This window comes from Phocoena sinus, chromosome 1 (assembly GCF_008692025.1).
Source record: "Phocoena sinus isolate mPhoSin1 chromosome 1, mPhoSin1.pri, whole genome shotgun sequence".
Classification (NCBI taxonomy): domain Eukaryota; kingdom Metazoa; phylum Chordata; class Mammalia; order Artiodactyla; family Phocoenidae; genus Phocoena; species Phocoena sinus.
In genome coordinates, this window is record NC_045763.1 from 152,222,970 (window position 1) to 152,250,208 (window position 27,239).

Below are 27,239 nucleotides of genomic sequence, written 5' to 3' on the forward strand. Positions count from 1 at the left end.
TTTGGCAGATTATACAGCCCTGCCCCCACCCTTCCCCCTCCTCTCCCATCCCTCCCCCATCTAGCTCCGTCCCCTGCTGCTTGTAGGCACCTCCACCGCCTTTATTCTCTCCCTCCAAAGAAATCCCTTTCCCTCCAGTGCAGGCAGCTGCTCCCCACTCCGCCCCCCAACCGCCTGACTCTTAGAGGAAGTAAAGAATGCTTGGAATGCCCCCCTCGTTGGCCGTCCCTCTCCACCCCCTGCAGAGCATTCCCCGGACTCCCGCTCCATTGAGAAACTCCCAGGCTCTGAGGGCTAGGATGAAAGGGAGGATAAGGACAAAGTGCAGGCAGGCAGCCGGCTGGCTCCAGCTTCAAGCAGGCTCCCTCCCCCTTACCTCACCCGGCTCTGGTGTTCGCAGGCCCCCAAACAGTCTGCTCCCCGTACACCTGCCCTCCTACCGGCCTTCGGTGCCTGCCGGTTTGGAGCATCTGCACTGCCCCCCCCCCCCCGCATCTGGGGAGCTGGCAAAGTTGCTGAGTCTGGGGAAGAAGTGGGGAGGCCAGGCAACTATGGGATCAGGATGGGAGAGTAAACAAGAAACCGTTTAGGCTACAAATGGGGTATTTCAGTCTGATAATTTTGAAAAGGCTCCACGTCTCCTGGTGATGGGGTTCCCACCTCCAGCCTTTTCAGGGAGACTTTTCAAAGCTCTTCCAGCCCCGAGGCTCCACCACTTGAAAACAAGGCAGGTCCAACTGAGTGCTGGAGCTCTGGGCTAGACTGTGGGTAGACACAGGAAAAATATAAGGGAGGGTCTTTACCCAAGAAGCACAGAGTTCAGATGTGGAGTTAACTGTGTTCATTTATTCATTGACTCAGGAATCAAGCCCTATTGTGTGCTAAGCTCCGTGGAAGATAGAGGTAATTGCTCTGTTTCTGGTGCAGCGCATAAGATCCTAACCTCAGAGAGGTTGCAGACTGAACAGCAAGCCAGCATGCATAAAAATAAGTAAAATTCCACAGAAAAATTTTTAGTTCAGAGAATGTTGAAGGGGAGTTGGGATGATGAGAGAGAAGAATTGCAACTTAGGAGGTAACAGGGCTACCATTTTTTAAGTGCTTATGTATCAAACGCTTGATATGTTATGTAATGCCCAGGAAAGCCTTGTTAGTTCGGCACAATTTTTATCATTCTCGGGTCACAGAGGAAGAAATTGAGACTCAAAAACATAAAGTAACTTGCCTAGTTAGCAGGTGGGAAAACTCAACTCAAATCCAGGTCTGAGGGATGCCAAATCTTAGCGGAGTGGGCGACGGGGTGGGGGGGGGGGGCGGGGGCGCTCATTTAAACTAGATTGGGTTTGGAGAGTTGGGAGAATATCAGTGAATGGAACTACAAATACTTATTGAGACACTATTACATGCCACACTCTTGTCCAGGCACAAGGAGTATGGCAATTCCTTCTGCCCCAGATGCCTTCCCCTTACCTCCAAAGCCCCAAAAGGGAGCTGGGAAATAAAGGGTGAGTGAGAACACGGAGAAGCTAGAGTGGGGAGACAGGACAGGAGGAGAGAAGGGACGCCAAGCCCCTGCAGCCCATCCTACTAACACTGCTGGCGGGGCGGATTTCTAGGAAGAGGAGGGGACGCAAAGGTACCTGGTCCTGAGATCTTTGTCCTCTTTGAGGTCTGTTTGCTTAACCTCTTCCAAGCCAGGGCCTGGGAGGGGTGGGCAGGAGAGGGGATGGATGTGGCGGAAGCCCGCTGGGGAAAGAGACTCTGGGTGGGAAGAGAATGTCTATTACTCCAGCCCCTAGAGACCCAGGCTCGGGGATTCCATTTGCACGGAGCTTCCTTCCCCTCACTTGCCAGGATGCTTCCCCTCACTTGCCGGGATGTTTCATACCAAAAACATTCCAGAAAGCAGGCTCAAAGAGATGACTCTGGGCCCCAGGGGGGAAGGCTGAAGCCCTAGGAATATTTAGTGCCACGTCAGTGCTTCTGGAATGTGAATAACCCAGACAACCACCGGGGGCAACTTTGGGAGACAGGAAAGGGCCTTCAGAAACCAAGGCAAGAAAGTCTTGGTCAGAATTCTCACCTTAGCCTCAGCCCTTTCCTGGGGCAAGTCCATCCAGGCTGTCCCTGAGTGGAAACCCCCTCACTGGGTAGTACCGAGGCTCCTCTGCGCAGAGCGGGGAGACCCCCACAGCAGGCATGTCAGGAGCAGCCCTTCCCTTCTCCCCAGACCCCATCCCAGTCAGGCTGCCTTGGACCTTCTGATGGGCTGGTGGGAAGGGGAAATGGCAATGCAACAGTCCCCTGCATGGCACAGCACCCACATCCCACTAGAGCTTCTGCTCAGCTCTGCAAGCCAGAATCCAGAGACTCACTGACAGCCAGAGAGCATGTCTGGACTGTGATGAAGCCAGGACAAAGGGCGAGCTGAGGAGCCTGGGCATTTTTAAGAGGAGACTGGGGTTGGGGGGATACATGTGTATACAAAATGGACAAAAATCTCTACCCTTACGGGGTTTCCATTCTAGTGGAGGAAGATAGACAACGCAATAGATATAATAAATAGGTGAATTATATAGTATATTAACAGGTCATAAGCATATGAGGAGAATGGGAAGGGGACAGGGAATAACGTTTTATATTGGGGTGATCAGAGAAGGGCTCATCGAGAAGGTGGCATTTGTGCAAAGACCTGAAGGAGGGAGGTGCTAACCACATAGATATTTGGGGGAACCGTGTTCCAGGTGGAGGGAACAGACAATAGAAATGCCTTAAGTGGGAGCAGGTCAGGCTAGTTCTAAAACAGCCATTGAGGTTTTCGGCGAGCAACATGGCACCTGCCATGCCTATGCTAATGGTTCCGCCGTGGCCCGCAGCCCAGGGACTCCTCTGGAACTGTTGGGAGCAACTGCAACGGAAACTTCGGCAGAGCCGGCCAGGCTTTCCCAGTCCTCGATGGGGACCAGCATTAGCGGTCCAAGGTCCAGCTATATTTACAGAACCAGCAAATGATACCAATGGAAGGAAGGAGATTTCCAGTTTTTTGGAGAGCATCTTTTGGATGGCAGCTCCCAAAGACAGACGCAGCATTGAAGTTAACAGGTGTGGGAGAAGAAACCCTCATAAGCTTATTAAAGTTAAGAACAATATAGACGTTTGTCCTGAATGCGGTCACCTGAAACAGAAACACGTCCTCTGTGGCTATTGCTATGAGAAGGTGTGTAAAGAGACAGCGGAAATCAGACGACAGATAGGGAAGCAAGAGGGAGCCCCTTTCAAGGCTCCTACCATGGAGATCATGGTGCTGCACTTGGGGGAGACACCCTCCGAGCAAGATCAGGGTAAGAGGATCATTGAGAGAGAACAGAAGTGGCCATCCTGGTTCACCCAGAATTGACACCAAACATGTTTCGAGAGGATAACTTCACAGAAGACGTTTCTCCTGAAAAAGAGGAAGATTCTTTGTTTTTATGTTGGTTGTGTGCTTGTTTTTAAATCATCAGCATAGCCTAAAGCATTCTTTATAAGCAGTTAGTTCTTTTGCGGGTAATTTGAAGAATGCATCAGGAGTAAAGTCTGAAAATGTTCGTTTATGCAGAGGCTCAATGGATTTATGTGTCTGTTTCTATTATACTATGAAGTTTTAGTACACAGAATTTTCAGGACAGAAAAATAAAACCTAATTTAAAATTCATAGCCAGAATTATGCGTCTGGGCTCTGGTTTTGTTTGCCACTGGTTTTTCTTACAAGAATACTTACTCAAATGCTTTTGTTTAAGTAACACCTGAAAATAGGTTATTTAAATTCTGGGTATCGCTTTTTTAAGATGGTAGATGTAGCAGTAAGAAAAAGTTCGTTCTCTTTGGGTTTTTTGTTTGTTTGTTTTAGCAAATTAAAATTGCCTTTGTATGGCACTTTAAAACAAAAAAAGCCATTGAGGCTGGAACAGAGTGAGTGAAGGAGAAAGTAGCAGAGAGAGGGTCAAGATAGGTAGCAGGGGTCGAGCAGTAGAACACCTAGGGCCTTGTGAGCCATTATACAGGTTATGGTTTTTTTCTGAGTGAAATGGGGAGCCAGTGGGAGGTTTTGAGCAAAAGGAATGGCGTAATCTGACTAAGGATTTTTTTTGTGAATTCCTCTGGCTGCTTGTTGAGAATAGCCAGGGGGTGGGGGTGGCCTGAAGGACTTGAGGGATGTTGCGTCCACTGTTCGAGAGTGGGAAAGGTGGCAGGTGGAGGGGGGTGGGGGAAGCTAGGGAGCACTTCGACCTCCAGCGGCAATAAGAGGTATAAGGAGTCTGGAATTTGGGAAAGAGATGTGAGTTGGAGATAGAGATTTAGGAGTTGCTAGGAAAGAATTTCTGCTTTGGGTGGAAAATCACCTTAGTTGATCTCTGAAGTCCCTGAGTTCTAAAGGTTCTAGGATTTTATTGAATAGGAAAGCAGTTATTTGTATAGCTGATCAGTTGTTTGTGAAAGCTTGACAGCCTTGACAGCGGGGGAGGTGGGTGTTGCTGAGCTGGGGAGGCAGTTCTGCCTGATTGCAACTGGCTTTCTCGTCCTGAGGAACACAACGGGGCTTCTCCCATCCTTGGGAGAGGGCTGGGGGGCGGGTTGGGGGGGGGGAACGGTCTTCCTGTACGAGAGGGCTGTACTAAAAGACTTCTCAAGACCCTCCCGCTCTGAAACTTTACGACTGTGCATCTTCTAAGGCTTTTACAGGTTTTATAAGAACATGGGAAATGTCACCCTTGGGCCAGGGCTCTGCCTCTGACACTGGCAGAGGGGATGGGAGTTGCCTTGTACAACCCAGGCCCCAGAGAAGAAGCGGGCTCCTGGATTCCCAGTTCTCTTCCTGTGTTTCAGAGCTTCCTGCTTCAGATCACTGGGGAGCTTGAGCGCAGCCCACAGGGGCCTGGGAATCTGCATTTTTAACAGGCCTGTTGATTGGTTCTGATGACACCAAAGTTTGAGAACTGACTCCAGGTGAGAGCCTTAACTTGCCTCTACAGAGCTGCTGCCTTTAGAGGAATTTTATGCCACTGGGCACACAGCTTCTCTCTGGGATACAAACCTCTATCTCTTTCTCCCTCTCTCACTCTTATTCTGCCTCCTTTTGGCTCTAAAATGCTCCCATCACTGATTGTTTCTCGGTAGAATTCCCCATGCTTTTCAGGCTCTTCCCTCCTCACTCCAGGCACCAGTCCTCTCCCCCAGCTAATCCCACCTTCTCAATTTCACCTTTTCCCCTCTGGGGGCATTTAGGTCAAGTTGGGAGAATGAGTCATCCTAGGGTTGGGGAGGGGGGCTTTAAGTCCATAAATGGGCAAAAACTCTGATTTCAGGTCTCAGTCTCTAGGAAAGAGCCAATTTCTCCCCACTGTCCCCCGCCCCCAAAGGAATTCCCCAGAGAAAAGGAAGGCGTTGGGAGAGGTACTGACCAATGAAATTCTAGAAACAGCAGTTTTTTAGGAGATAGGAGACTGACTCAGCTTCCCTGATAAACAGACAGTGCCGGCCAGGATTTTCCCAGCCCAAGAGGCCAAAATCCCATTTCCGGGCGGAAACCAGGGCCCAGCCAACACCACCCCCTCCCTACTCCTCACTGCTTTCCCCTCCTAGAAGAATGCAGCTCCAGGCGGTGCTGACCCGGGCTCTGGACAGCACAGGCTCTCAGCTATCCCAGCAGGGCTGACCATATGCCTCACCCAGACCCTGGGGAAAGGGTGCTGTGACCTTTTAAAGTTCCCTGGCTGGATTCTGAATCACCCTCCAGCCTGGCCTGCAGTGTCTTCCTGATCCTTGGCTGTGCCCATCAAGCAGGTGGGCCCCTGGTTGGTAGCAGACGAGCCGCTGGCATGGAGCCCCCCTCTATTAAGGGACCCCTGGCTTGCTCTGCCTCCCAGCCCAGTGCTCAGTTCTCTGTGAATGGAAAAGCCATTGGCCAGGTGGCACCTGGGGAGAGCTGGCTGTCTCCTCCTCAGAACCTCACACAGTGGCCAGGTCTCCCTTGAGATCCTTTCACAATTCAGGGTCTGGGCCTCACGTGGCTGCTCTAGAAACCTTGCTTGCAACAGGCCCAGGAGACTAGGGGGCAGACTCACAAACCTCCAGGAGATGAACAGACACAGCCAGAATGCCAATTTGTTGATTTATAATGAAAAATAGAACTGCTGTGAAACCCACCAGACACTTGGGTTTGCCGATGAGCACGTTCGCTATCTGTTGGCCATTTCACACGAGGGGAAGCCGAGATTCAGTGCAGTGGGACGGTTGCTCGGGCAGCACAAGAGCTGCGCAGGGAACGCTGTGGCCGTGAATGGTCTTCGTGGAGTACCAGCCTCTCAGCCAGGACGCTCCAGGTGGCCGTGTTCAGGACGCGCTTCCCCAGTACAGCTCTGGAGGACATCCCACACATGTATTTGTTGCCCCAGAGACAAGCTCCTGGCTTAGCACATTCCTCCTTTAGGTAGAACACAGTGCAGTCACTTAGAGAGCCCCTTTCACAGTACCCTCACACCAGTCCTGTTGCCCCAAGGATTAAACTGGATGACTCATGAATGTGCTTTGTAAGCAACACCTCCCCAAAGAAACTAAGGAGTGGGAGAAGGTACTCAATAAATGTTTAATAAAGGGCCTCCACCTGCTCTCCTGGCCCCAGCCCCTTAGAAATGGGAATCTGATAGTTGAATCAGTGAAAAGCCATCCCCTAATAAACCCATCAATGTGTATTGAGACCTTACTTTGTTCTAGGTGCTGTGGAAAATACGGAAGCAATAAAGGCATGGTTCCCTCCCTCAAGGAATTTGTATATAATACATTTGAAGCTATAAAATAACATCTACAGGATGATCGTGAACAGCCCAGAGGTGAGTGTGCTAATGGTGTATGTCTGGTACAAAAAATGTGTAGTATGCTTATATTCTATTGGACTTGGTTGTAACGGGACCACTTGTGTGGATGAGGGATGGACCACTGGCTGTTTTGGGTCCCCACTCTTTTGTCACTAGATTGGTCAGTAAATGAATAAGCCCCCCACTAACTAAAGTCTCTAGGTGTCTAGGCCCCAAGGCAGGGTCTCCCTTGAGTCCACTCAGTTGAAATGTGAGGGCCCAGCTGTCCTTCCTCACAACCACTAGCCGTGGCAGGAAATGAGAGAGAGGGTCAGAACGAGCAGATGAACACCAGCGAGGGACGGGGGCGTAAGGTGGTTAGCTCCCTCCTTGCCAGCTATGTATGGGGCCAGTTGGGGCAGCGAGCACACTGGTTCTTTGACCCTGTCCCCAGCAGCCCATCCATTCTTTTCTCACTGCCTGGAGGAGTTTACCTCCTTTAGAGCCTCTCAGAGCCTCAAGATGAGGCAGAATTGTAACTCTCTCTCTGAGTCAGCTTGGTCCACTTCATAACTTGTGTGCCACCCCTAGGGCCCTTGGGTCCGAGTCTTTCTAGACCCATTTTTTTTCATCCCTGCTAAGGCACTAGACGAGATCCGGCCTCAGCCTCCTCCCACCCCCACTACCTATCTCAGAAATAAGCACCAGCTTGGAGTCACATTAAATTATGTGTGCAGTGTGTCATATGCCCACCCCAAATCAATGTCAGGGGCAAGGTGCTGACACTGATCAGCACTGAAGTCTCTGGTGTTGCTCTAGAACACCAGCTCTCAAAGTGTGGTCAGGGACCCCTGGGGGTTCCCCAAGTCCTTTCAGACGAAAACAAGGTCCAAACTGTTTTCATCATAATATGAAAACATCATTTGCCTTTTTACTTTCATTCTCTCATGAGTGCACAGTGGAATTTTCCAGAAGCTTCATGGTGTGTGACCTTATAACAGACCGGATGCTGAAGGAGACATAAGAATCCAACTCTGCACGGCAATGTGAACATACTTAGTACAATCAAACTACACACTTAAAACAGTTCGGATGGTAAATTTTATGTTATGTATCTTGTTACCACAATTAAATTTTTTAATTTTAAAGGAAAGAATCTGTCTCTTTTTCATTAAGCCAAACCTTAAAAACATTTGCAAAACATGTAGAACAATGCCACTATTTTTTGTTTGTTTGTTTTGGAAAATATAGCAAGTTTTTGTAAAAATGTTTTATATGTGTACATGTGTAATTACTGTCACTTTTTAAAACTTATTTTAAAATAAATGAATAAATATTTTTAAATTTATGTTTTAATTTCTAATATGATAAACACCAGTTCACCCACATAAATGCTCTTTGAGTGTCCTCAATAAGTTTTTAGAGTATAAAGGGATCCTGAGACCAAAACATTTAATAACTGCTGCTCTACTGAGAAGAAATACAGCAGGTAGGGTTGCCAGATAAAATGCAGGATTCCCAGTTAAATTTGAACTTCACATATACAACGAAAAATTTTTTAGTGTAATATTACCTAAAACATGCTGAACTAAAAAATTATTTGTTGTTTATGTGAAATTCAAATTTAACTGGGTATTCTGTATTTTTATTTGCTGAATCTGGCAACCCTGACAGCGGGAAAGATTTAGGTTAGGCTGAGAACTTGAGTCAGATGTTGGGATTCTGACCCAGGAAAGGATGGAGAATTTCTGACAGCTTTGAGAAAAACCGAATGGTTCTGAGGGCCCTAAATGCTTAGGGCTAGGGGTGACAGCCAGGAGGTGGGGCGGGGACAAAGGGTCTTCCCTGAGCTGGGCCCAAGACACTCCAAGAAACCCAGGCAGCTGGAGGATTAGCAAAAGCAGTGGAAAGTGAAACCCAACGTTGGGAGGACTGAGGTCTCTGAAGGATGTCAAAAACATGAGGCAGTGAGGTCATTCGGCTGCCCCTGAGCTCTGCTAAAAATAGTTGTGGTTGCCATAGGGGTGAGAGCTATCAGGAAGCCAGGGGTGAATCTCCATGTCTGGTTGGGACTGTGCAGAGATATAGCTGGGGCGGTTGGGCCGTCAGGCCAGGTGGCAGGAAACCTAAGACACACGTTTGGGGCTAGAAATAACAGAGACAAAGAATTAGTCTTAGGAGCGGCCCAGGGGAGAAGGGCCCACACCTCCAGCTAGAATGGAGGCCAATGACAGGTCCCTCCTCCCATCAGCATAGGGAAGCTCTAAGAAGCTCTTTCCTTTAAGAGAGACAGGGGTGCCCCAGAAATAAGACTAGCAGGGAGGTTTTGGTGCTTTTTTAAAAAATTATTTTATTTTTTTGCCTTCAACATGTATTTAACATTACTCTATACTTGGCATTGTACCCATCCCTGAGGATTCTGAATTGAATAAATGTGGTTCCCACCCTCCAGAGTCCGGTGGAGGAGACAGATGCATAAAACCAACACAAATTTATGAATTCTTTTTGATAAGGGTTAATGATCAAAGGCCCGAGCAGCAACCCACCCACTGCAAACCAGGCCCCTCCCTTTAGCAACCCCCAGCCCCAGCCCGGGCTGCAAACCAGCTGAGGATGGAGAACCACCCAGATGCCTGCAGAGCGACACTCCAAGTTCCAGACCCTTTCTCTGCCCACACATCTCTGCCAACTGTTTGGAGCAAAGGAAAATAACCCAGTTTGGGGAAAGACATAAAAATGACAGTTTTCTGTCTTGAACCTTCTCCCTCACCCCATCCCAGCCTGGGAAAACCTGTTAGATGCTTCTTGAGAGGGTTTCTAAAGGCCATTATTGGCTTCCAGTTAAAGTGGGTGAGTGTGTGTATGAGGCAGGCTGCCCTTCGTTGACCATGGAGGTTTGGGACCCAGTTCGAAGTGACAGAACAGGTAGAGACAAAAGACAGCCTCATTTCTGGTGTCTAGCACTTACTGAACAAACATGGATTGAGCCCCTATTGCCAGGGACCAGGGTGGGATGTCGAGTCCAGAGCTCCAGCCTGCTAGGGGCACCGTCATTACACAGGACACTGGGGAAAGCTTCATGGAGGGAGTGAGCTGCGTGTTGCAGGCTGAGTTTTCTGGGTCAAGTAGAGGGGTTTTTAAGGAGCACGAATTCCTTGAAAACTTAAACACTGACTTCAGACAGTCAAGTCTGGTGCCTGTATGTAAACCTCATTCACTCAGTTGTGCTCCATATCCCAACTGCCACCCCCGCTCCAGCCCCATTTTATCCTCAGATATGCTCCTGCCAAGTAAGGTGTCTGCTCTGTAGGGAGAGGCAGGTCCAGGGGCTCTTTCTCTGTCCCCCGGGTTCCTGGGGTTCAGGATCCAGGCCTGGTTTCTGCCCTTGTCTCTCCTCTCTCACAAGCTGCAGCCTGGTAACTTGGCCCCTCACTGCTGTGCCAGGAGGGCGGCTGTTAGAAGCACAGCTCAGCACGGGGGCAGGCTGGGTGTGTCTCTCTGGAGCTGCAGCAGGACCCCGCTGGGCACGGTCAGGAGCCGTCAGGACCAATCTCCCCTGCAGCCAAGTGCAGCCGTTTCTCTGTTGTGCCTTCCCCACCGTCAGACAGACTGTGTTGGCTCCTCTGAGGCCCCATGTGAGAAGGAGAGTGTTGGCTCTGCCCAGATTGGCTGTGTGACCTTGGGCAAGTCAGTGGACGTTGACCTCCTATTTGTTCAAGTATAATCTGTACTCTAGGGTCTGTCCGAGGCAATATGTGTGAACACACTTTGTGAGCTGTAAAGCACAGCACTGGTGTGAAAGGCTGTTACTTTGTGGGAGTGCAGAGCCCCCCATGGTTAGAACAGGGAGGCTGTCTCAGAGTTTACTTTTCAGGCATCATCTTCCACATGGGGATTCCTAACCTGGGGTCCCGATGTTCTGCAGGGAGTCCTGGTGGCATTTGTAGGTTTTATGAGAAGGTACATTTTCTGGGAAGATGATGCAGAGCTTTTCCTCAGACCCTCAAGAGAGTGGACAAGTGAAGACCTGTTGAGAGCCACTGCCTGAGCCTTGGGCTTCATCCCTGGGGGTCATCTGCCAGGGAACCCCGACCCAGGAAGGCCGAGGGGCCTCCGAATCGTTGGAGGCAACAGTCATGCAGGCTGAGTGACCTATGTGTACCCACTCAACAAGGACATGTCTAAACAGCCACATGAGTCCAAAATCGCCAAGGAGGTGTTTGCTGAGCCCAAGTTCTATGCAGGCCAGCAAGACAATAGAGCTCATGGGATCTATATCATGCCAAAGTCTAGGAGGTGATTGCTCTGTACTAGTCTCTGTGTTGGCCTGATTTTGACTGGAAGGCCAAGTCCCATTCTAGATACCATGTAACTATAAGAATGCAGATAAATGGAAATATTTCCAGGGGACACAGGCCAAGCTGTCAAAATGTCTTGAAACCAGTCTTAGGAGGAATGACTAAAAGAACTGAGGGTATTTGGCTCAGAGCAAAGAATTACAGAGTAGATGGAGACTGGGAGTGGACATTAAATTCTTGACATGCTCTCTAGTGGATTCTATAGGGAGGCAGATAGTAACTTAGTAAAAGGAAATACTTTCTAACAGTGAGCTTCGTGGAGTGGATGGACTGGAACTCCCCACTACCCCACATATTTGGTCTTTTGGAAGGGAATAAATTACAGCGTCTAAGCTCTATCCCAGAAGAAGAGGAAGACGAGACAATGACCATTCCTCCCCTGGGACTCAGGGAGAATGGGTGTTGCCTTGTAGAGGGGAGAAGGGGCAGGGCAGGGAACAGCAAGCCAGATCTGGGCCCCTGTGGCCTCTGCCTGCTTTCACAAAGGAGTCTTCTCTGACTGCCTGGATCAACTGTGGTCAAATCCCTTCCTCCATGGACCCTGCTGTCTTGCACACAGCTTGCACACAGGTTTCCCACTCCTGTCCTCACAGCTCTCGGGGCCCTCCTGGCCCACCACCCAGCAGGGCAGGTCCCGTGAGTTGACCTTGGATGGATGTTGAGGGGAGTTTGTCCACCTCCGCTCACACTTCACGAAGGATGGGGGTCCCACAGAGGAGCCCAGAGACGTGGTCTGAGGGGGAAGCTGCCCGGCCCTGTCTGGCACAGCCGAGGAGGCTGGCAGGCGTGCCCCCTCTCTAGTGACCTCACCTGAGCCTGCCAGGCGCGCCCTCCCTGCCACACCCTTCCTAAACCTCCTTCCAAACCTGCTCTCACCCAGCAGGCCTGTCGAGCACCGCGCCCCATCTCAGGGCCCCAGGGGAGCCTAGGGAGAGTGAGGTAACTGTGGGTCAGCCCCTCACCACGGCCTGGTCTGGTCTGAGGGGCAGGGCTGGCCTCCTGCCTCCAGTCGATTCTGGGTCCCTGATGACTTCCGGGGTTGGGGGGTCACAGAAGTGCAAAATGATAGACTGTCAGGGTTGTTATATACATGGGGAAACTGAGGTCTGCAGAGAGCAGACACAAGCAGCAGGACACCCAGTCTGCAGTGGGAAGCTGGGGGACTGCATGGCAGGGGACTGCTGCTCTCCTGGCCCCGGCAGGCCTCTGACTTGGGAAAAGTCTGAGGTTTAGAGCCACCTGACAGTTCTCCTGCTGCCTCCCTTGCTTCTTTGCTTTTTTGGACCCATATGAAGGTGTTCTGGAGCGTAGGAGCGAGGTCAGGGAAGGGATGACCCTGTGGGGTCAGCAACGTGGGCTTTGGAGCCAGACAGGCATAGGTTAGAACCCTGGTTGCTGCCACCTCCTGCCAGCAGGACCTTGAGAAGTACCTAGGTCTCGCTGAGCCTCAGTTTTCTCATCTGCAAAATGACAATAATTACTATCTAGAAATGCAGAATGTGTTACATCTATTATCTCATTTAACTCTCACAGCAAACAGTTTGAGGCAGATATTATCTCCAACGTTCAGATGAGAAAACTGAGGCTCAGATACATCGTGCAGGATCTCGGGAATCCTGATGAGTGGTAGAGCTGGGACATAACCTGTGACTGTCTGATCCCAGGGCCCGTGCTCTGGCCCACTCTGCCATTCTGCCGTGGCCTTGGAGGATGGCTGGGAGAAATGACGGGGTGAAGTAACAGGATATAGCGCCCCTTCCCCAGGCCCTGATGAGGTGTCGCAGGGAGCAGGGCTGGGTGAGGGAAGAGGAGAGAGGGGCTTCTGGGTCCAAAGCAGAGGCCACTGCAAGGGTCCCGGGCCTGTGGCAGTTCGGGTTAGCGGAAGGGGAGGGACCGGAAGTCTTCTCGAAGGTGGATGAGGGCAGAGCCAGTGAAATAGAGATTCTGTGGTTAAAGCAGCCCCTCAGTGTTCCTGAGGCCGTGGGGCTGAGGGAAACTCAGACTCAGGAGGAACAGGTGCCAAGCTGCTGACAGTGCTTTCCCCTGCGGAGGGACAACATTTTTACTCTCTAGCCCCCATATTGTTTGCATTTTTTACACCGACTGTGCATTATTTGAATTTTCTTGTAAAGGAAAAATAAAGGCTAGAAAGATGTATGTCAAATGCTAATAGTGGGTGGAGGGCATCATCTGTGACTGAAGTTCCCTCAAATTTTCTACGACAAACATGTATTAATCACTCTCAGAAAATATTATTTAAATGAGATTATACGTGTAAAGTGTCTAGAACAGCACTTCTGCCGTGATGGAAACGCGTTCTGTCTGTGCCGTCCAGTACAGCAGACACCAGCCACACGTAGCTCCTGAAAGGTAGCTAGTGCAGCCGAGGAAATGAATTTTTAATTTTATTGAATTTTAATTAACTTACATTTAATTTTAAGTAGGCCTGGCCTTTGAGGGTTCAATAAGACAGACTGTGGATGACGGTGCTGGGCTTTATTTATTTATTTTGGTCGCGCCACGCGGCTTTCGGGATCTCAGTTCCCCAACTAGGGATTGACTGAACCCCGGCCTGCGGCAGTGAAAGCCTGGAATCCTAACCACTAGGTCACCAGGGAACTCCTGATGCTGGCCTCTAGAAGAAAGTTTGCTGCCCTGTCACCATCTGAACCCTTCCTGATGAGTGCCCTCTTCCCTGCCCTCTCTTTCCTCCCCGGCTTCAGAGCTTCCTCTACCTTCCGCTACTGCCTCCCCCTCAGCCACCTTACCTTCCTTCTCTGACCCTATACAGAGCGCAGGGGTTCCTCGGTCAAATCCCTCCAGCTGTGCTTGTCGTGATGTGCACACCTGCAGGTGAGAGCCCAGGCTCAGCACCGCCTCCCTGTAGCAATCTCGAGAAAGTCACTGCCTCTATCTGGGCCTCAGTTTCCTCATATGTATAATGGGAGTCTTGGCCAGAGATTCCATAAAGGCCTCACGGCCCTTTACCTAGCTGCTGAGGTCACAGGCTGGGATCACTGGGCATGGCCAGGGGTACTGGGCACTGCTGAGCAAGAGGTACTTAAGTGAGGTGACAGAAAGGACTGTCTGGCTGTCAGGATTATGAGGTGCTGGGACGGGCGAAAAATGTGTGATGAAAGATGTGTCATGGAGGGAAGAGAACTTTGCTAATCCAGCTCCCCTCCAGCAGCTAGCTTCTCTTTCTTAGATCATAACTTCGTTTTAGCAGTTACCAAGCTCCACTGTCATTTTTTTACCTCTGTCTTCCTGGATAGATTTTGAGATGTTCGAAGAGAAAGAGTTTGTCTAGTTCACCTCGGTATCCTCCATCTCTTACATAAAACAGATGTTCATGTAGGGTTGATGAACAGCTGAATAAATTGTTCCTTTGGACCCTCCCTCGGCTTTTCCCTCTGGGGTTGGCATTAAGCTCTGTGGCTCAAAGGACTTAGCCTTGGGAAAAAATAGAAAGTCAATGGAATTTGTAGAAAATTGTTTTTCCCTTTCTGCCTCCTTGAAAATGTTTTTTCTTCAACCTCTCAAACCCTAACCTTCTCTTTCTCTGGCAGAGTAAAGAAAGTGTTCAACGGGAAAAACAAATTCATACTAAGGTGTGAATGGCTCAAGGTTTACCCCTCCGTAGGTCACCTGCATTTGTACATGTAACAAGCAACACTTAGCCTACCTGTGGGTGTCAGGCTTCAGCCACAGCTGCGGCGGCATTGTCAGCAAGCCTGGGTTTGTCCTGGGGCAGCCATTCACCAGCTGTGTCCACGAGTAAGTTCCCCTCATCTTTCTGAGACTCGGTTTGCTATCTGGAAGTGGAGTCTTATGTCACCTCTCTAGCTACCCACTAGGGTGATGGTGGAGATAAAATGAATCCATGTACACAAAAAGCATTGTTAGCTGTGAGGTCTTGGATAGGAAAAGGGATTGATATTGCCATGACTTTGGGCCAGGGAGGAGGGGTCTCCCCACACCCTCAAAATCATACCTGAGCAGATGACAGCTGTGCGTGGAAGCCACCTCCCTTTTAATCTCACAGCTGCCAAGTGGAGAAGAGAACCCTGGCATTCTCTCATCTTTTGCCCTGCTTCCGGGGGAAGGTGAGAGGGAGGCCAGGAGAGCCTTTGGAGCCAACCTTGCTCTCCTACTCACCTCCAGATGCCCTCCTCGCAACCTGGGCATCCAGCAGTGAGGACTCCCCACGGTTAGAACACCGGTCCCGACTCCTTTGTCTGCGTGCATTCCTGCTCACAGACCTCACCAAACCAAGCCGCCTCTCCACCACACTGGGAGCCCGCACTTGAGTCGGCTTCTCAGAGATACTTTCTGGATTTCCCAGAAACTCACTAGCCTCGTCAATCTCTCCATCTTAAATTCTCCATTTGTGTGAAGGTGGGGACCCTGAGGCCCAGAGAGGTTGCATGACCTTCTCAGTATCACACAGCATAGTTGAGGGTTAGCCCCCAAGTCCCTAGACTTCCGGATGGTCCCAGATCTTCCTGAGGAGAATGCTCACCCTTTCCCTTCTCTCCCCAAACTCCCCTCACCTTCCCTTTCTCTTTCAAGCACAAACAACCCCTCTGAAACCCCCCAGTCCCATAAGTTCTGGAGTGGGGGTTCCCTTCCCCTCTTCCCTCTCCTTCTCACTGGAGTGGCCTTAGAAGCCCCTTCCCCAGGTATCCCGCCCTCTGGGGTGTAGGCTGTGCAGTACTGATGCCTGAAATACCACATATCCCTTCAAACCATGTAACGATGCCTCTGTCTCACCTGCGCGCCCAGAACCTGACCAAAACCATCTGCTTGGGACACTCTCCGTTCTTGCCTCTTGCCCGTCCTTCAGTGCTCTGAGAAGCCTCCCCAAAGGTCCCTATCAGAGTGGAGCTTTCCCTCCCTGGACTTCCCACCCCGTCCCCTGCTGCAGCACTTATCTCTTCCTGTCTCTGTTAGAGAGCTGTGTGTGCGTGTGTGTGTGTGTGTGTGTGTGTGTGTCCCCGCTAGGCTGTGAGCTCCATGAGGGCATGGACCATGTCTTACTTTTCTTTGTGTCTACATGCCTGGCACAGAGCAGGTGTTCAAAACTGCATTTCTTGAATTTCATTGAACCTAAGCCTAGTGGTTTGGGCTACAGGCTACCTGGACCACAAGCTGCCCACCTTTGATGAGAGCTCCAAGACCAGCAGAGAAGGAAATGGAGAGGAAGGAACGGGACCCCTGGTCAGCCCCTTCTTCCTCAGCATCCACGCTGCTATCACTCAGGTCTTCCCATCCTTGGCCTGGCGTGGCCCTGCCTGACTGAGAAGATGGAGAAGGGACCAGCCAGAGACATATAACAGGTCTGTGCCTGTGACTTGTCTCTTGCATGAGTTTATTTAATGCCCAGTTTCGTGGGAAATCTTCTCCTCCTCACCTCCACCTCAACTCTGGGTGCTTGGGGCTGGGCTCAAGTAGAAAAAGAACAAAGGGACCCAAGAGAGTGGTACAGAGAGAACTCAGCCTTCCTGCAGGAGCCCAGAGATCAGAGCGCCCAAACCAGCTGGAGACCCAGATCTTTCTAAAGGGTTTACTTTAGTCTTCTCTTCAGTGAGCTGAAATCGCTACAAGAAAAGCCAGAGTAAGGCAATCAAAGGACCTTTAGGCTGGGAGGTGGGCGGGCAGCAGGGTTCAGGCACCCAGAGCTTGTGGAATCTCCTCCGGGTGCTTTTGGAAGCAGAGCCAACTTGGTGGGTGGCTGCCTGGGGGCAGGGGCATGGCCAAGGTGGTCTATCGAGCACCCCTGGGCCCCTCATCTTGAGTTAGACTTTGGATCGGCTACCGGGGAGGGAGGGCTCTTCTGGGAGGACCCGAGTGTGGGAAGCAGTGCCGCCGTCACCAACCTAGACTGTCCTTCTAGCTAGCTGGGTGACTCAGGTCCCGCTGGCAGGTCTGGATGTGCTGGGGCAAGTCCCAGCCTTCCCTCCCTCTCCACCTCTGTCCCAGCACGTCTGGTGGAGGCCGAGCCTCCTCCTTCCAGCTCCACTGGGGGGTTGGCTACAACCCTTCAGCCTGAGGGGCCACTGCCAGCCACTCTCTCAAGCCCTGCCCCAGGCTTGGCCCCGAGCAGGTCAGAGCCCTCTGTGGGGACGCCAGATGGCCCAGCAGCAGCCCGACAGTTGTCTCCCTTAGGGAGAGAGATCTGGGGACCTGAAGTGCAGGCACCCATACCTGACATCTCCTCTGAGCCTCACGAATGCCCTGCCACTTGGGCAGCCCAGGCATCCTTATTTCGACGAGGAGACGCGAGCCTGCAACCCCACAGCCAGCGCTGAGTGGCTGAGCCTCCACCCAAACCTGGGCCTCCTGATGCCGATTCCTGAGCACACACCTGGGCCCTGAGCACTGATATACTCACAGGACCCGGGTGGAGGCAGCCAGCCTGGGCCAGGCAGGCCTCATCCAGTCCTGTCTCAAGCTGGGGCCCGACTCCCTGGGACTGGGCGGGTTTTGTCTGCAAGTCCTGGAGGAAAGGTGTCTGGAATAAGCAGGCCCTCAGCTCGCAGGGAAGGGGAGCTGTGAGGGCCTCTACTGAGCCTTCAGGAGTTGGAGGCCAAGACCTCCTCAGTCACCCTCAGCCTTGCTCGTTTCTTTAGGGTCTGCCTTAGACGTCTCTGAGCAGTTCTGCACTTGAACATCCCCTTGGCTTCAGGAAGGGGGAGGAGTCATAACTTGCCTTGGTTAGTCCCTTATTAGGTTCTAGGCGCCAGGCTGAGGTGTGACACGCAGAATGTCCTCTCTCCTGCACCCCAAACCTGTGAGCCAGATGCCATTTGCTTTCCTATGGGCAGAGGAGGAGGCTAATCTGAGACTGGAACCTTGTTTGAGGTGGGTGGCAGCGCTGGGACTGGAGCCCAGAGCTGCAGGCTCCAAAGCCCAGGCTCTTACATTGGAAACTTGACCTCACTTAAGGGCGCCGTCACTGACGGGGGGCCTGCCACGTGGATCCATCCAGGCGTCCCGGCTAAAGCTCCCCTCCTCTCCCACCCTGTGGCCCCAGGTCTTTCCTCCTTTCCCTCCCCTTCCCCCCAGAATCACCCTTGAGTCTCCTGGAGCGGCGGGGGTCAGGTCACTGCCCTCTGCCCCGTGCCGTCTGAAGGCTTTGGTGCGGGCCCAGGCTGCACCTGCTGCAGCGCCACCGTTTCCACGAAGCTGGCAGGGAGCACCAGCTCTGCACGGGCACAGCAAACATGGCACAGCAAATATGCCGGCTCCAGGCCAGCCAGCTGCCCGCCAAGTGCTGCTGGAGCACTACCGCACCAAGTCCAAGCAGAGATGGGTTCTCAGCTGCCCCCAGCCTGGGCCACTGAGGCTGCGGGAGGGTGCTGGCCTGGCTGGGCCCTGCGAACCCCAGGTGTGGGGCTGGGACCTGCAGGACGGACCCCCGGGGAGAAAGCCTGCCTGTTGGTCCTGCAGTCTAAAGGAGGGTGGTCCCCTGCAGAGGCCACCCTGACTCAATGTCTCACCCTGTGACCCCTGGCGGGAGAGGCAGGCAGGTCCAGATTGGAGCAATTTGTCCCCTTTTTACAGAGTGGAGAGAGGCTCAGACATGAACAAGGAAGGGCAGTGACTGTCAGAGGAATGAAACCCGACTCCTAGTCGGGGCCTGGGCTTAGCGAGAAGCCCCTTGTCACAAAGAGGCAAATATAGGGTCTGCCTGTTCCGTCCTTTTTTGCAGAAGAGGGCTCTGTAGCCGGGGGTGGGTGTGGGGGCGGGGCTGATGTTCCCCTCTCCTAGGGCTGTTTACTTTGCAGCCTCAGGATCAGCTGAGAATGTCACGCCCCAGCCTCCCTCTTCCCTCCTCCCTTTCAGTGTGGACTGTGGCTGGCAGTGACATTTAAGAACCAATGCAGGGAAGGCACCTGACCTTGGGGAGGAATGTGGGAAATGTCTGCAGCCTGGAGCAGCCACCCCCACCTGGGGCCCAGGAATGTGGGCTCCTGGCCCAGAGCCCATGGCCCCCAAGGGAGGTGTGCATGTGGTTGGAAGAAATGGGGGGTGCAGGGCCCAGGAGTGACATTGTTGGAAGGCCCTGTAAGGTCACCTGGTGAAACTCCTACCCGGTTATAGAGGGTGAAGATGAACCATCAATGCTGCCCTCCTGCCAGCGCCAGCGCAGCACCCTCTCTGATCCAGTTAAGGGCACAGTCCCTGACTCCTAAAGTCCCCTAAAGCCCAAGGTCACGGATACATCTGTAACTTGACTTCTCAGGCCTACAGAACCACAGAATGTCAGAGCCCTTTGAAATTAGCAGCTACTGCATCCATTCATATTACAGATGTAGAAACTGAGGCCCAGAAAGATGGGAATTGGCCACACAGGTGCGCTAATTATGGGCCAGGGCTCTGGGGTAGGTGCTTTCCCTACAGCCCTCCTGCTTTCACGAACTGGGGGCATCTCCTCGCAGTAGGGAGACTCAGGTGGGCCAAGTGAGCTCCCACAGGGTTCCTGCTGGGAATCCAGTGCCTTCTGTGGGTGCCCTTAACTGTCAGGGGTGGGAAATACAGTCACAGAGCAGACACTGAGGGCCTCTATGCTCAAGGCAGGTGATCTCTGCTCTGGCTGGACAGAATCGAAAGGCCAAGCTAACGCCAACAGATGCTAGTCTTTGGAGCTGAACCCTAAGAAAGTGCTGAATAAGGACTCTGCTGCCCTCCTGTGGCCATACCTGGGCATGACTGCTGTCATCGAGGCCTCCAGCTGCTTATGTTCTCCAAACTAAGGAAATCTCTCCCAATTTCCCTCCTCCTAGAAAGCACTCCAGGGAGGCTGGATGGGATGGACATCATCTCACCTCCCTATCACCCAGGCCAGAGCTTTGGCTGTGGAAAGCAAATGGGAAGGGTGGATGACGCTTTGTTCAATGTCAGATCCTGGAGGACGAAGGCCACAGGCCAATAGGTGAGGCCCAGTCTGTGTTACCCAGAATGCTTGAGTGTCGGGAGAGACTCGGTGGTTTCCATGGAAACAGCCTAATCAACCAACGCTAGACGGGATGGTTTGAAAATTTAGAGGATATTTATTTCTCGGGAAGGTCCACAACAGCTGGCAGGCACTGCCCTCCCCTGTTCCAGGGGATTTCTCTCTCCTTTTCCGACAAATCCCCTCTCTTCTTGGAAGTGCCCTTGGGGAGGCTGGGATGTGAAGAGAAACCATACACAACACTCCAGAGCCTTAAAAAAAAGAAAGCAACAGACAACCTCCCCCACACAAATACACACATACAGAATAAACAGACATATAAAAGAGGCTGAGGCGCTGCCTAGGAGAGTGGGGCTGGGTGGCTCTGCCCCGCTTCCCCCAGCCAGGAGTCTCCAGATCTAAATGGCGTGGAAGTACCTGACAGCCAAGCAGCAGCCCTGGCTTCAGAGAGAGGACCGGAGAGGGCGGTGGGGGTGGGACCTCTCCCTGGAGCTCAGGGGAATAAGGGACAAAGGAACAAATAAATAAATAAATAAACAGAACCCTAAGAGCTTGGGCTGAGGCTTGGGACCCCTGGGGCCTCTTTCCCTGAAAAGAGCAGATCCAGGGACAGGCAGAAAGGATAACAGGGAACACACAAATCCAAAGCCACACCTAACTGGCCTCCAGAGCCTGCATCCTTCAGATCCCAGAAGGGCCCAACCCAGAACCCAGCCTCAACCCAGCTCTGGAGGAGGGAGGGGTGAGCTGGGGAGCTTCCCCGGGGCCAGTGGAAGCTCTTGCCTTCATTCTGACCATCTCCACAAAGAGGGAGCCGGAGCTGCCTGAAGCATGGGCTCTTCCCTAGGAAAGCCGAGGCATGGCCCTCTCCTGCCCCTCTTCTCATTGGCCTTCCTGACCCACGGCATCTGCGTCAGCTGGGAGGAGCCCTTGTGTGACTGTAAATAATCAAAACAGTCCATCCGGGTGTCCTCTGCTCCATTTGGCCACCGACGCCCCCACCGCCTCCAGCCAGGGCTACACTTACGGCTCCCTTCAGGCCAACAGGGAGGAGGCACTGGCCAGAAGAAGCAAGGACAGAGAAGGGGGCAGAAGTCGCTGGAATGGACAGTTTGGGCAGGAGGCCAAACTGGACACATGATGAAGTCCAAGGACTCGGGAGTCCCAGGGTTCCCCCGGAGAAGCATGGCCAGCTGGGGGCTGGGGAGAGCACGGGGTCGGGACAGGCCGGCCGCTCAGCTGGGCAGTAGTGCGTGCTGCAGGAGGTAGGTGAGGGAGTCCCAGTGCTTCCAGAGGAGGAAGAGGACGAGGACCAGGAGGGCAGTGCTGGTGATGCGCAGACGGGTCTTCATGAGTGGTGTGATGAAGTTGGCGAGAGTGGACACGAACACCAGCAGCACGGCCATGAGCGCCAGGATCACGTTGATGAACTTGCCCAGCAGCGCCCGCGCGTTGGCGTTCTCCACGCCCTCCAGCTGCACCACCTGCTGCTGTTGCTGCTGCAGCTCCAGCTTGGTGACCCGGGTCAGGCAAGACTCCACAGCCTCCTGCAGGGACACAGGGGTGGGTGCACTGGAGCTCGGGGCGGGCAGGCCCCCAGCCGAAACCCTACCTGCCCCTCCGAGGAGGTGACAATGCACAGGGTGCCCCCTCCGAAGGCCAGGCAGGGTAGAGGGTGGTCAGCTGCAGCTAGGGGCCCGAGTCCTTTAATGATGACTATTTGGGGAGGACGGTGGCAAGTGGAAGTCTTGATTAAGGGGAAGCGGCGGCACCAGCCCGCTCCCGGATTCCTCTTGAGGCTGCTGTACCTGGATGTCCCGGGCCCTTTCGTAGGACTGGTAGGCCACCTTCTCCTCCATGCTGGCCAGCTCCTGCTTCAGGTTGGTCATCTCATTCTGGTGAAGCTCGGTCAGGTCGTTGAGCTGCTCCTCCAGCCGCTCATATCTGGCGGAGGGAGAAGGTATGACACCAGTCCCAGCTCCCCAAGCCTCTTGTCTCCCCGCAGGATCAATTTCACTCATTCTCAACAATGACTCAACCCACCCCAGGTGTCCAGCCCTGTCCAATTTTAACAGCAACAACAATGAAAGCTACGACGTACACAGCACTTCTTATATGCAGGCCCTGGGCTAGGCACTTTAGCCACATTATCCCATAGGATCCTCCTCCACATACCTTCAAGGTAAGTACTAGTGTCACCCCCATTTTACAGACGAGAAGACCGAGGCATAGAGAGGTTGAGGAACTTGCCTGAGATCACAGAGCTCATGGAATGGAGGAGTCAAGGATTGACTGACTTCAACAACCTCGGCCCTTAAGCCCTGGGCTAATGCTCTCCTGGGTACCAGGGACCCAGGGATATATAGAGACACAATCCCTGCTCTAAAGGCATAAAATAGAGAAGATGACTACTATGGCGGGCAGGGGGTGTAGTTAGCTTTCAGGCAGGTTTCCCCCTCAACTTTCCAAACCTTCTTCACATATATAAAGAAGAAGAAGCGCTAACTAAAGAAAAGATCCCGAAGAATCCCAAGGAGCAGGTGCCAAATGGCACACGGGAGGCGCAGAGCAAAAGCAGAGCCGACAGAAGGGAAGGAGGGGGCAGGCTGACCCAGCAGCCTCGGCTGGACGCTCACACGGACCATGCCAGACACCTCCATACGGTGACTTCACAGGTTTGGACTCAATCCTCACAAACCCTGTGAACAGGGATTCACGTTATTCCCGCTTCACAGATGAGGACGCCGGGTACGAAGAGTAGTAAGAACTTTGTCCAAGGTAAAGGGTAAAGAGTAGAGCTGGGATCTGAACCCAGGTAACCTGGCTCCAGAGTCAGTGCTCTTAGCCAGACTCTCTCCAGGTAAAAGGCCATGTATCTGGCTCCTGCCTCGGTTTCCCCTTCTGTACAACAACCATGTAATCATCAAGTAGAGATGCTCAAAGCTCCTGAGACGGGCAGAGCCTTCCTTCCACAGGCCCCATAATCCTAACTTCCAGCTGCCCTGGAAGCTGGTGGAAGGGTCCTCGGAGCCTCTTCCTGGCCCCTTCCAGCAGCCCAGGACCCTTCTAGATGCTCCCCCGTCTGCTGCTACCACCAAGTCTGAAAGCCGGTGCTCGGCCCCTCTCCCCAGGGCTGGGCCGGGCGGCACACACCTGTAGCGCTCCTCCTGCAGGCACTGGGTCATGTAGGTGTAGTCCCTCTGCAGCTGAGCCTTCAGGTCCTCCATCGAGTCCTCCAGGTGGGACTGGCCCTCCTTGATCTCCCGCAGCTCTTCCAGCACGGCATCCATGTTTCCGGGGGCGCCGTACAGCATGTTCGACTTGGGGCTCCCCAGCGCCGCGGCGGGCCCGGCCCCCGAGTTGCTGCCCGCCCCAGCCGAGCTGGCGCTGGCGCTGGAGCACTCATCGTCACTGCCGTACTTGGGGCTGGACACGAGCGTGGCACTGCCGCTCAGCGCCCGGGCCGCCTCCTCGGGGGGCCCGTCGTCCAGGGGGTCCTTCAGGTGGGCGATGTTGTCAGCGCTGCCAAACTTGTTCCGGATGAGGCTGGCGAACTCCCGGGGCTTGGACACCACGGCGGTGTGGGTGGCCTGTGAGAGGCCGGAGAGGCTGCCCTTCACGCCCTCCACCACGCCACCCCCGAAGCCGCTGATGCCGGCGCGCATGTTGGCGCCCACGTCCTTCAGGCCCTGCTGCATGTCCCGCAGCACGTCCTTGGGCTGCCGCGACGGCCCGTTCTGCTCGATCTCCTTCAGGCGCCGGCGGTAGTGCTCCAGCTTCTTGTGCAGCTGGGCGATGGTCTGGGCCGACTTCTGGTTCTTCTTCTCGAACACCTGCTTGATGCGGGACACCTGCTGCTTGTCGGCGTTGTGGGCCAGCTTCAGGTACTCGGCCACGTTGTCGTCCCGCGCCTCCTGCTCGATCTTGATCTGCTCCGTGATCTTCAGGATCTTCTGGTGCAGGTGGTCGATGGCGGCCTTGGTCCGCTGGGGGTCCGGGGCCCCGTCCGGCACGTCCAGGCTGATGGGGCCATCGGCATCACCGTGGCCAGGGCCGCCAGGGAGGCTCAGGGCCGCGAGGTCCCCCTTGTCGACCTGGGGAAGAAGGCAAGCAGAAGAAGCGTAAGTCAATCAGGAAACCAAGGGAGGGGGCCCACAGGGGTCCCTCGTGTGTCCCTGGGCAACTCTGGACTTGGTTTTCACCGCCTGGAAAACGGATGCAGGTTGAACAGGAAACTTTAAGGAAAGAGTCCGAAAGGATAATGGCAATGACAACAGTATTCCCTCACAGCCGCCATTTAGGAAGGGCTTGCACAGCTGCTATTTACCCAATCCCCACAACACCCTAAAAGGCAGTCTAGGCAGACCTGCTCCTCCTTTGGCCCAGAGAGTTCAAGCAAGTTGCTCAGGGACAAACAGCTTCAGGAAGACAGAACTGGCAGCCCAGAACTCTTTTTGCCCCATCACATGGACCAAGCAGGTCTGAGGCTTCACTGCAGTCACGGGGTTATTTCTCGGGGATGAGACACGCTGTCCCTCTGGACTCAGCCCTCCAGAAGGCTCCTGCCTGGAGCAGGCCGCTCCCTCAGAGCTGACCAGAGCCTACACTTGGGCCCCATGCAGGCACAGGAAGCACTTCCCTGCACCCTCCCCACCTGGGCTTCCCCAGTGCAGCGCAGCGGGCCACCTGCCTCCGCAGACACCTCTCGCAGCCCTGCCCTTACCTTCCAGCTCCCTGGGGTCGTCAGCAACCTCTTCCGCTTCATGATGGCGGGAGCGCCCGGCCCTGCCCGGTCTCCCAGGACAGGGAGAGGAGCACACCCCCACCTGCCTGCTGGCTGGGTCCCCAAGGTCTCGAGTCCCAGAAGTAACCCACAGGCTGAGGGAAGCAGGGCCCAGGCTGGGGGCCTGGGGGTACCAGCCATCCAGCGTGGAAGGAGGTGAATGTGGAGGAGGGAGAGGACAGCGCCTTTTCCTCGCAGGCAGGCAGGCTTCCTGAGTGCATCAGGGTGGCACAGAGAATGGAGCAGAGAGACTGAGAGAGGATAGGGGGCAGGGAGAGAGGGGAAGGAAAGGTCACAGAAGATAGGAAAGATGGGAAGCAAGGTCGGATGAAAGCAGGCGGGCCTGGAGCCCCACTCTCCCAGGGCCAGACCCGCCTCAGCCTGTTGAAGGACCGCTGTCCACAGCCGAGTCCCAGTGTCTTATCTCCATGCAACAACGGAAGCAGCAGGAAATGGCTCAACCCCCTGTATTTTTACACACAGCACACCCTGGGCCGGTCAGATAGTCGCTCTTTTTGTGTATGTGGGGGTGGGGGCAGGGTGAGGTACACATGGGGGAAGGGGTTAAACACAAAGAAAGTGGCCCCAGCTCACAGCTCACGCACCGGAAGCAGCCCGTGCCAATTACAGGCAGAAGTCACTGGGCTCCATTTCTGCCGAGGTGCGAAATTATTGGCAAACGCTGTTAAAAACAATAGCCCTGCCAAACTCAGGAGCCAGAGGAGGGTGTCTCCTCTGTGGGCTTCCCCTTCAGCCTTTTCAGGTCCCCGTTCCACTGGGGATGCTGGGTACAAAACCCATCCCTTTCCATACCTCCTGAAGTCAGGACTTTCCTCTGACATGTGCTTTGGGTCTCCCCGCATGTCCCTTTGCCCTCTGCCGGGTACCGATACCTTCAGGACCTTGTATATCAGAGGAGCCAATTCCACAGTCTCCCTTAGTGACCCGTCCCAAGGTCTACTCGTTGCAGCAATCTGACTTCAAAGTGCATCGTGCAGTGAAAGCCCTTCTTCCTGTGCTGTTCCTGCAGTGATGGCAAACACCCCATCTCTCGATTTTCCTGACCCTCAGTATCCCCCCCTGTAAAATGGGGATAATCACATCTCCTCTCAGGCCTTTGGTGAGGGTAACACAAGAGGATGTGTAGTGAGCAGTTGGCACAGCACAGGCAGACAGAGGCACTCGTCGGTGCCGCGGAGGAAATGAAGTTTATTTAAAAGATTATACCAAAAAACTTGCTCAACGTTGATACTATGAGGCAAAATTTAATTCTATATGCAACACACAGCTTTTAAGATTAAAGGACTTGACCCCTTTATAAGGCCGCTGTGCTTTCCAAAGAGAGTCAACACTTTCCCTCTCTTCCACTCTCTGCGTGGGAGAAAGAATATTCAGAAAATGAGTTGGGATCTGGCGGCCTCACTGCCTGATGCTCAGCTAGGTCACGGGCTCATCTTTATAAAGAGGAGAGCGTCGGTCCCACCTACTTGGAGGAGTGTCGGAGGACCTAATGAGACACGGACTCGCTGTGAAAAGCAAAAGTGCTTTGGACTACAAGGGAGTGTAAAAGAGCAAATTCCCTGCCCGTCCGGGCTCCAGTCTGGCAGCTTAGAGCCTTTTCCCCCTCAATTTGGTGGCTGTCTGGCTTACAAATAGAAAAGCAGAGCTGAAGCTGGCTGTGAAATCCCCATGAATGAGAGAACAGGCACTCCAGGAAAATCAGCAGGAGGGCCTGGTGGTGAGCTGAAGTGGGCTGCAGTCCCACCCGTTTCCCCACCTCCCGCCCCTCTTCTCTGCCCTGGGGCCCAGACTCAAGCCTGGGGTTCCTGCGGCAGGACCCCAGCTCCTTCCTGCCCCTCCACTGGGTCTACAATGCCTGGAGCCTCTGGCTGGCTCCAGTCACAGAACATGCCTCTTTGTCCCTGCCCCCAGGGAGTTCTCCACTCCCTCCTCTCCCTAAGCTCACCCCCCCCCCCTCCCCAAGGCTGCAGCGCCCTTTCAGGACGAAAGGGAGACAAGGTGACCAGGAAAAAAGAGCCAAGGAGGCTGCAGACAGACAGGCAGAGGTACAAAGAGGGATTATGCTTTAACAAAGGAAGGAAAATTAGAGCATTAGAAGAAAAAAGATGAGAAAGCTGTTAAGAGGGATGAATCTAGCAGAGCATGAGGAGAATGAGATTTGCTCACAAAAAATAAAAGAAGAAGAATCGCAATGAGACAGGATACAAGGCCCATGCAGGGCAATGGAAAGGGCACTAAGTGTGGAAGCAAACACCGGTTTAGAATCCTGGCTCTGTCACTTACCA

At 53.3% G+C, this 27,239-nt stretch overlaps 3 protein-coding genes and 1 long non-coding RNA gene across 6 annotated transcripts in view; 2 read left to right on the forward strand and 2 right to left on the reverse strand.

The window, feature by feature from the left end:
- Positions 1–8,180, forward strand: part of NUAK2 (NUAK family kinase 2) — a 26,636-nt gene extending 18,456 nt beyond the window's left edge. Inside the window, exons 8-9 of the transcript XR_004350223.1 lie at positions 4,867–4,986; positions 6,754–8,180. The gene's annotated coding sequence lies outside the window, so the exon portion shown is untranslated. The remainder of the gene's footprint in view (positions 1–4,866; positions 4,987–6,753) is intronic.
- LOC116755008 (39S ribosomal protein L32, mitochondrial-like) lies at positions 1,339–3,703 on the forward strand. Its single transcript, XM_032633885.1, has one exon. It carries the CDS (start codon positions 2,831–2,833, stop codon positions 3,395–3,397), a length of 567 nt encoding a protein of 188 aa, XP_032489776.1. The 5' UTR covers positions 1,339–2,830; the 3' UTR covers positions 3,398–3,703.
- LOC116755019 lies at positions 6,108–16,057 on the reverse strand. Its single transcript, XR_004350224.1, has 3 exons — positions 15,965–16,057; positions 13,960–14,038; positions 6,108–6,463 (listed from the first exon to the last, which is right to left on the reverse strand). It is a non-coding gene; the product is annotated as an uncharacterized LOC116755019 (long non-coding RNA).
- Positions 16,058–20,224: 4,167 nt separating this feature from the next.
- The window catches only part of TMCC2 (transmembrane and coiled-coil domain family 2), a 37,072-nt gene continuing 30,057 nt past the window's right edge, over positions 20,225–27,239 (reverse strand). For 2 of the 3 annotated variants that reach the window (XM_032647364.1, XM_032647379.1), the window contains 3 exons: positions 23,304–24,244; positions 21,959–22,094; positions 20,225–21,697 (listed from right to left, as the gene is read on the reverse strand). In XM_032647364.1, coding sequence (XP_032503255.1) covers positions 21,386–21,697; positions 21,959–22,094; positions 23,304–24,244 — 1,389 coding nt within the window. In that variant the 3' untranslated portion in view covers positions 20,225–21,385. Of the gene's footprint in view, positions 21,698–21,958; positions 22,095–23,303; positions 24,245–24,873; positions 25,358–27,239 lie in introns of those variants that run through there. The other variant, XM_032647375.1, reaches the window with a different exon arrangement.

Bases quoted from the DNA above. Each gene is read 5' to 3' on its own strand.
- LOC116755008 (XM_032633885.1), top strand. From the start codon at position 2,831: ATGGCACCTGCCATGCCTATGCTAATGGTTCCGCCGTGGCCCGCAGCC.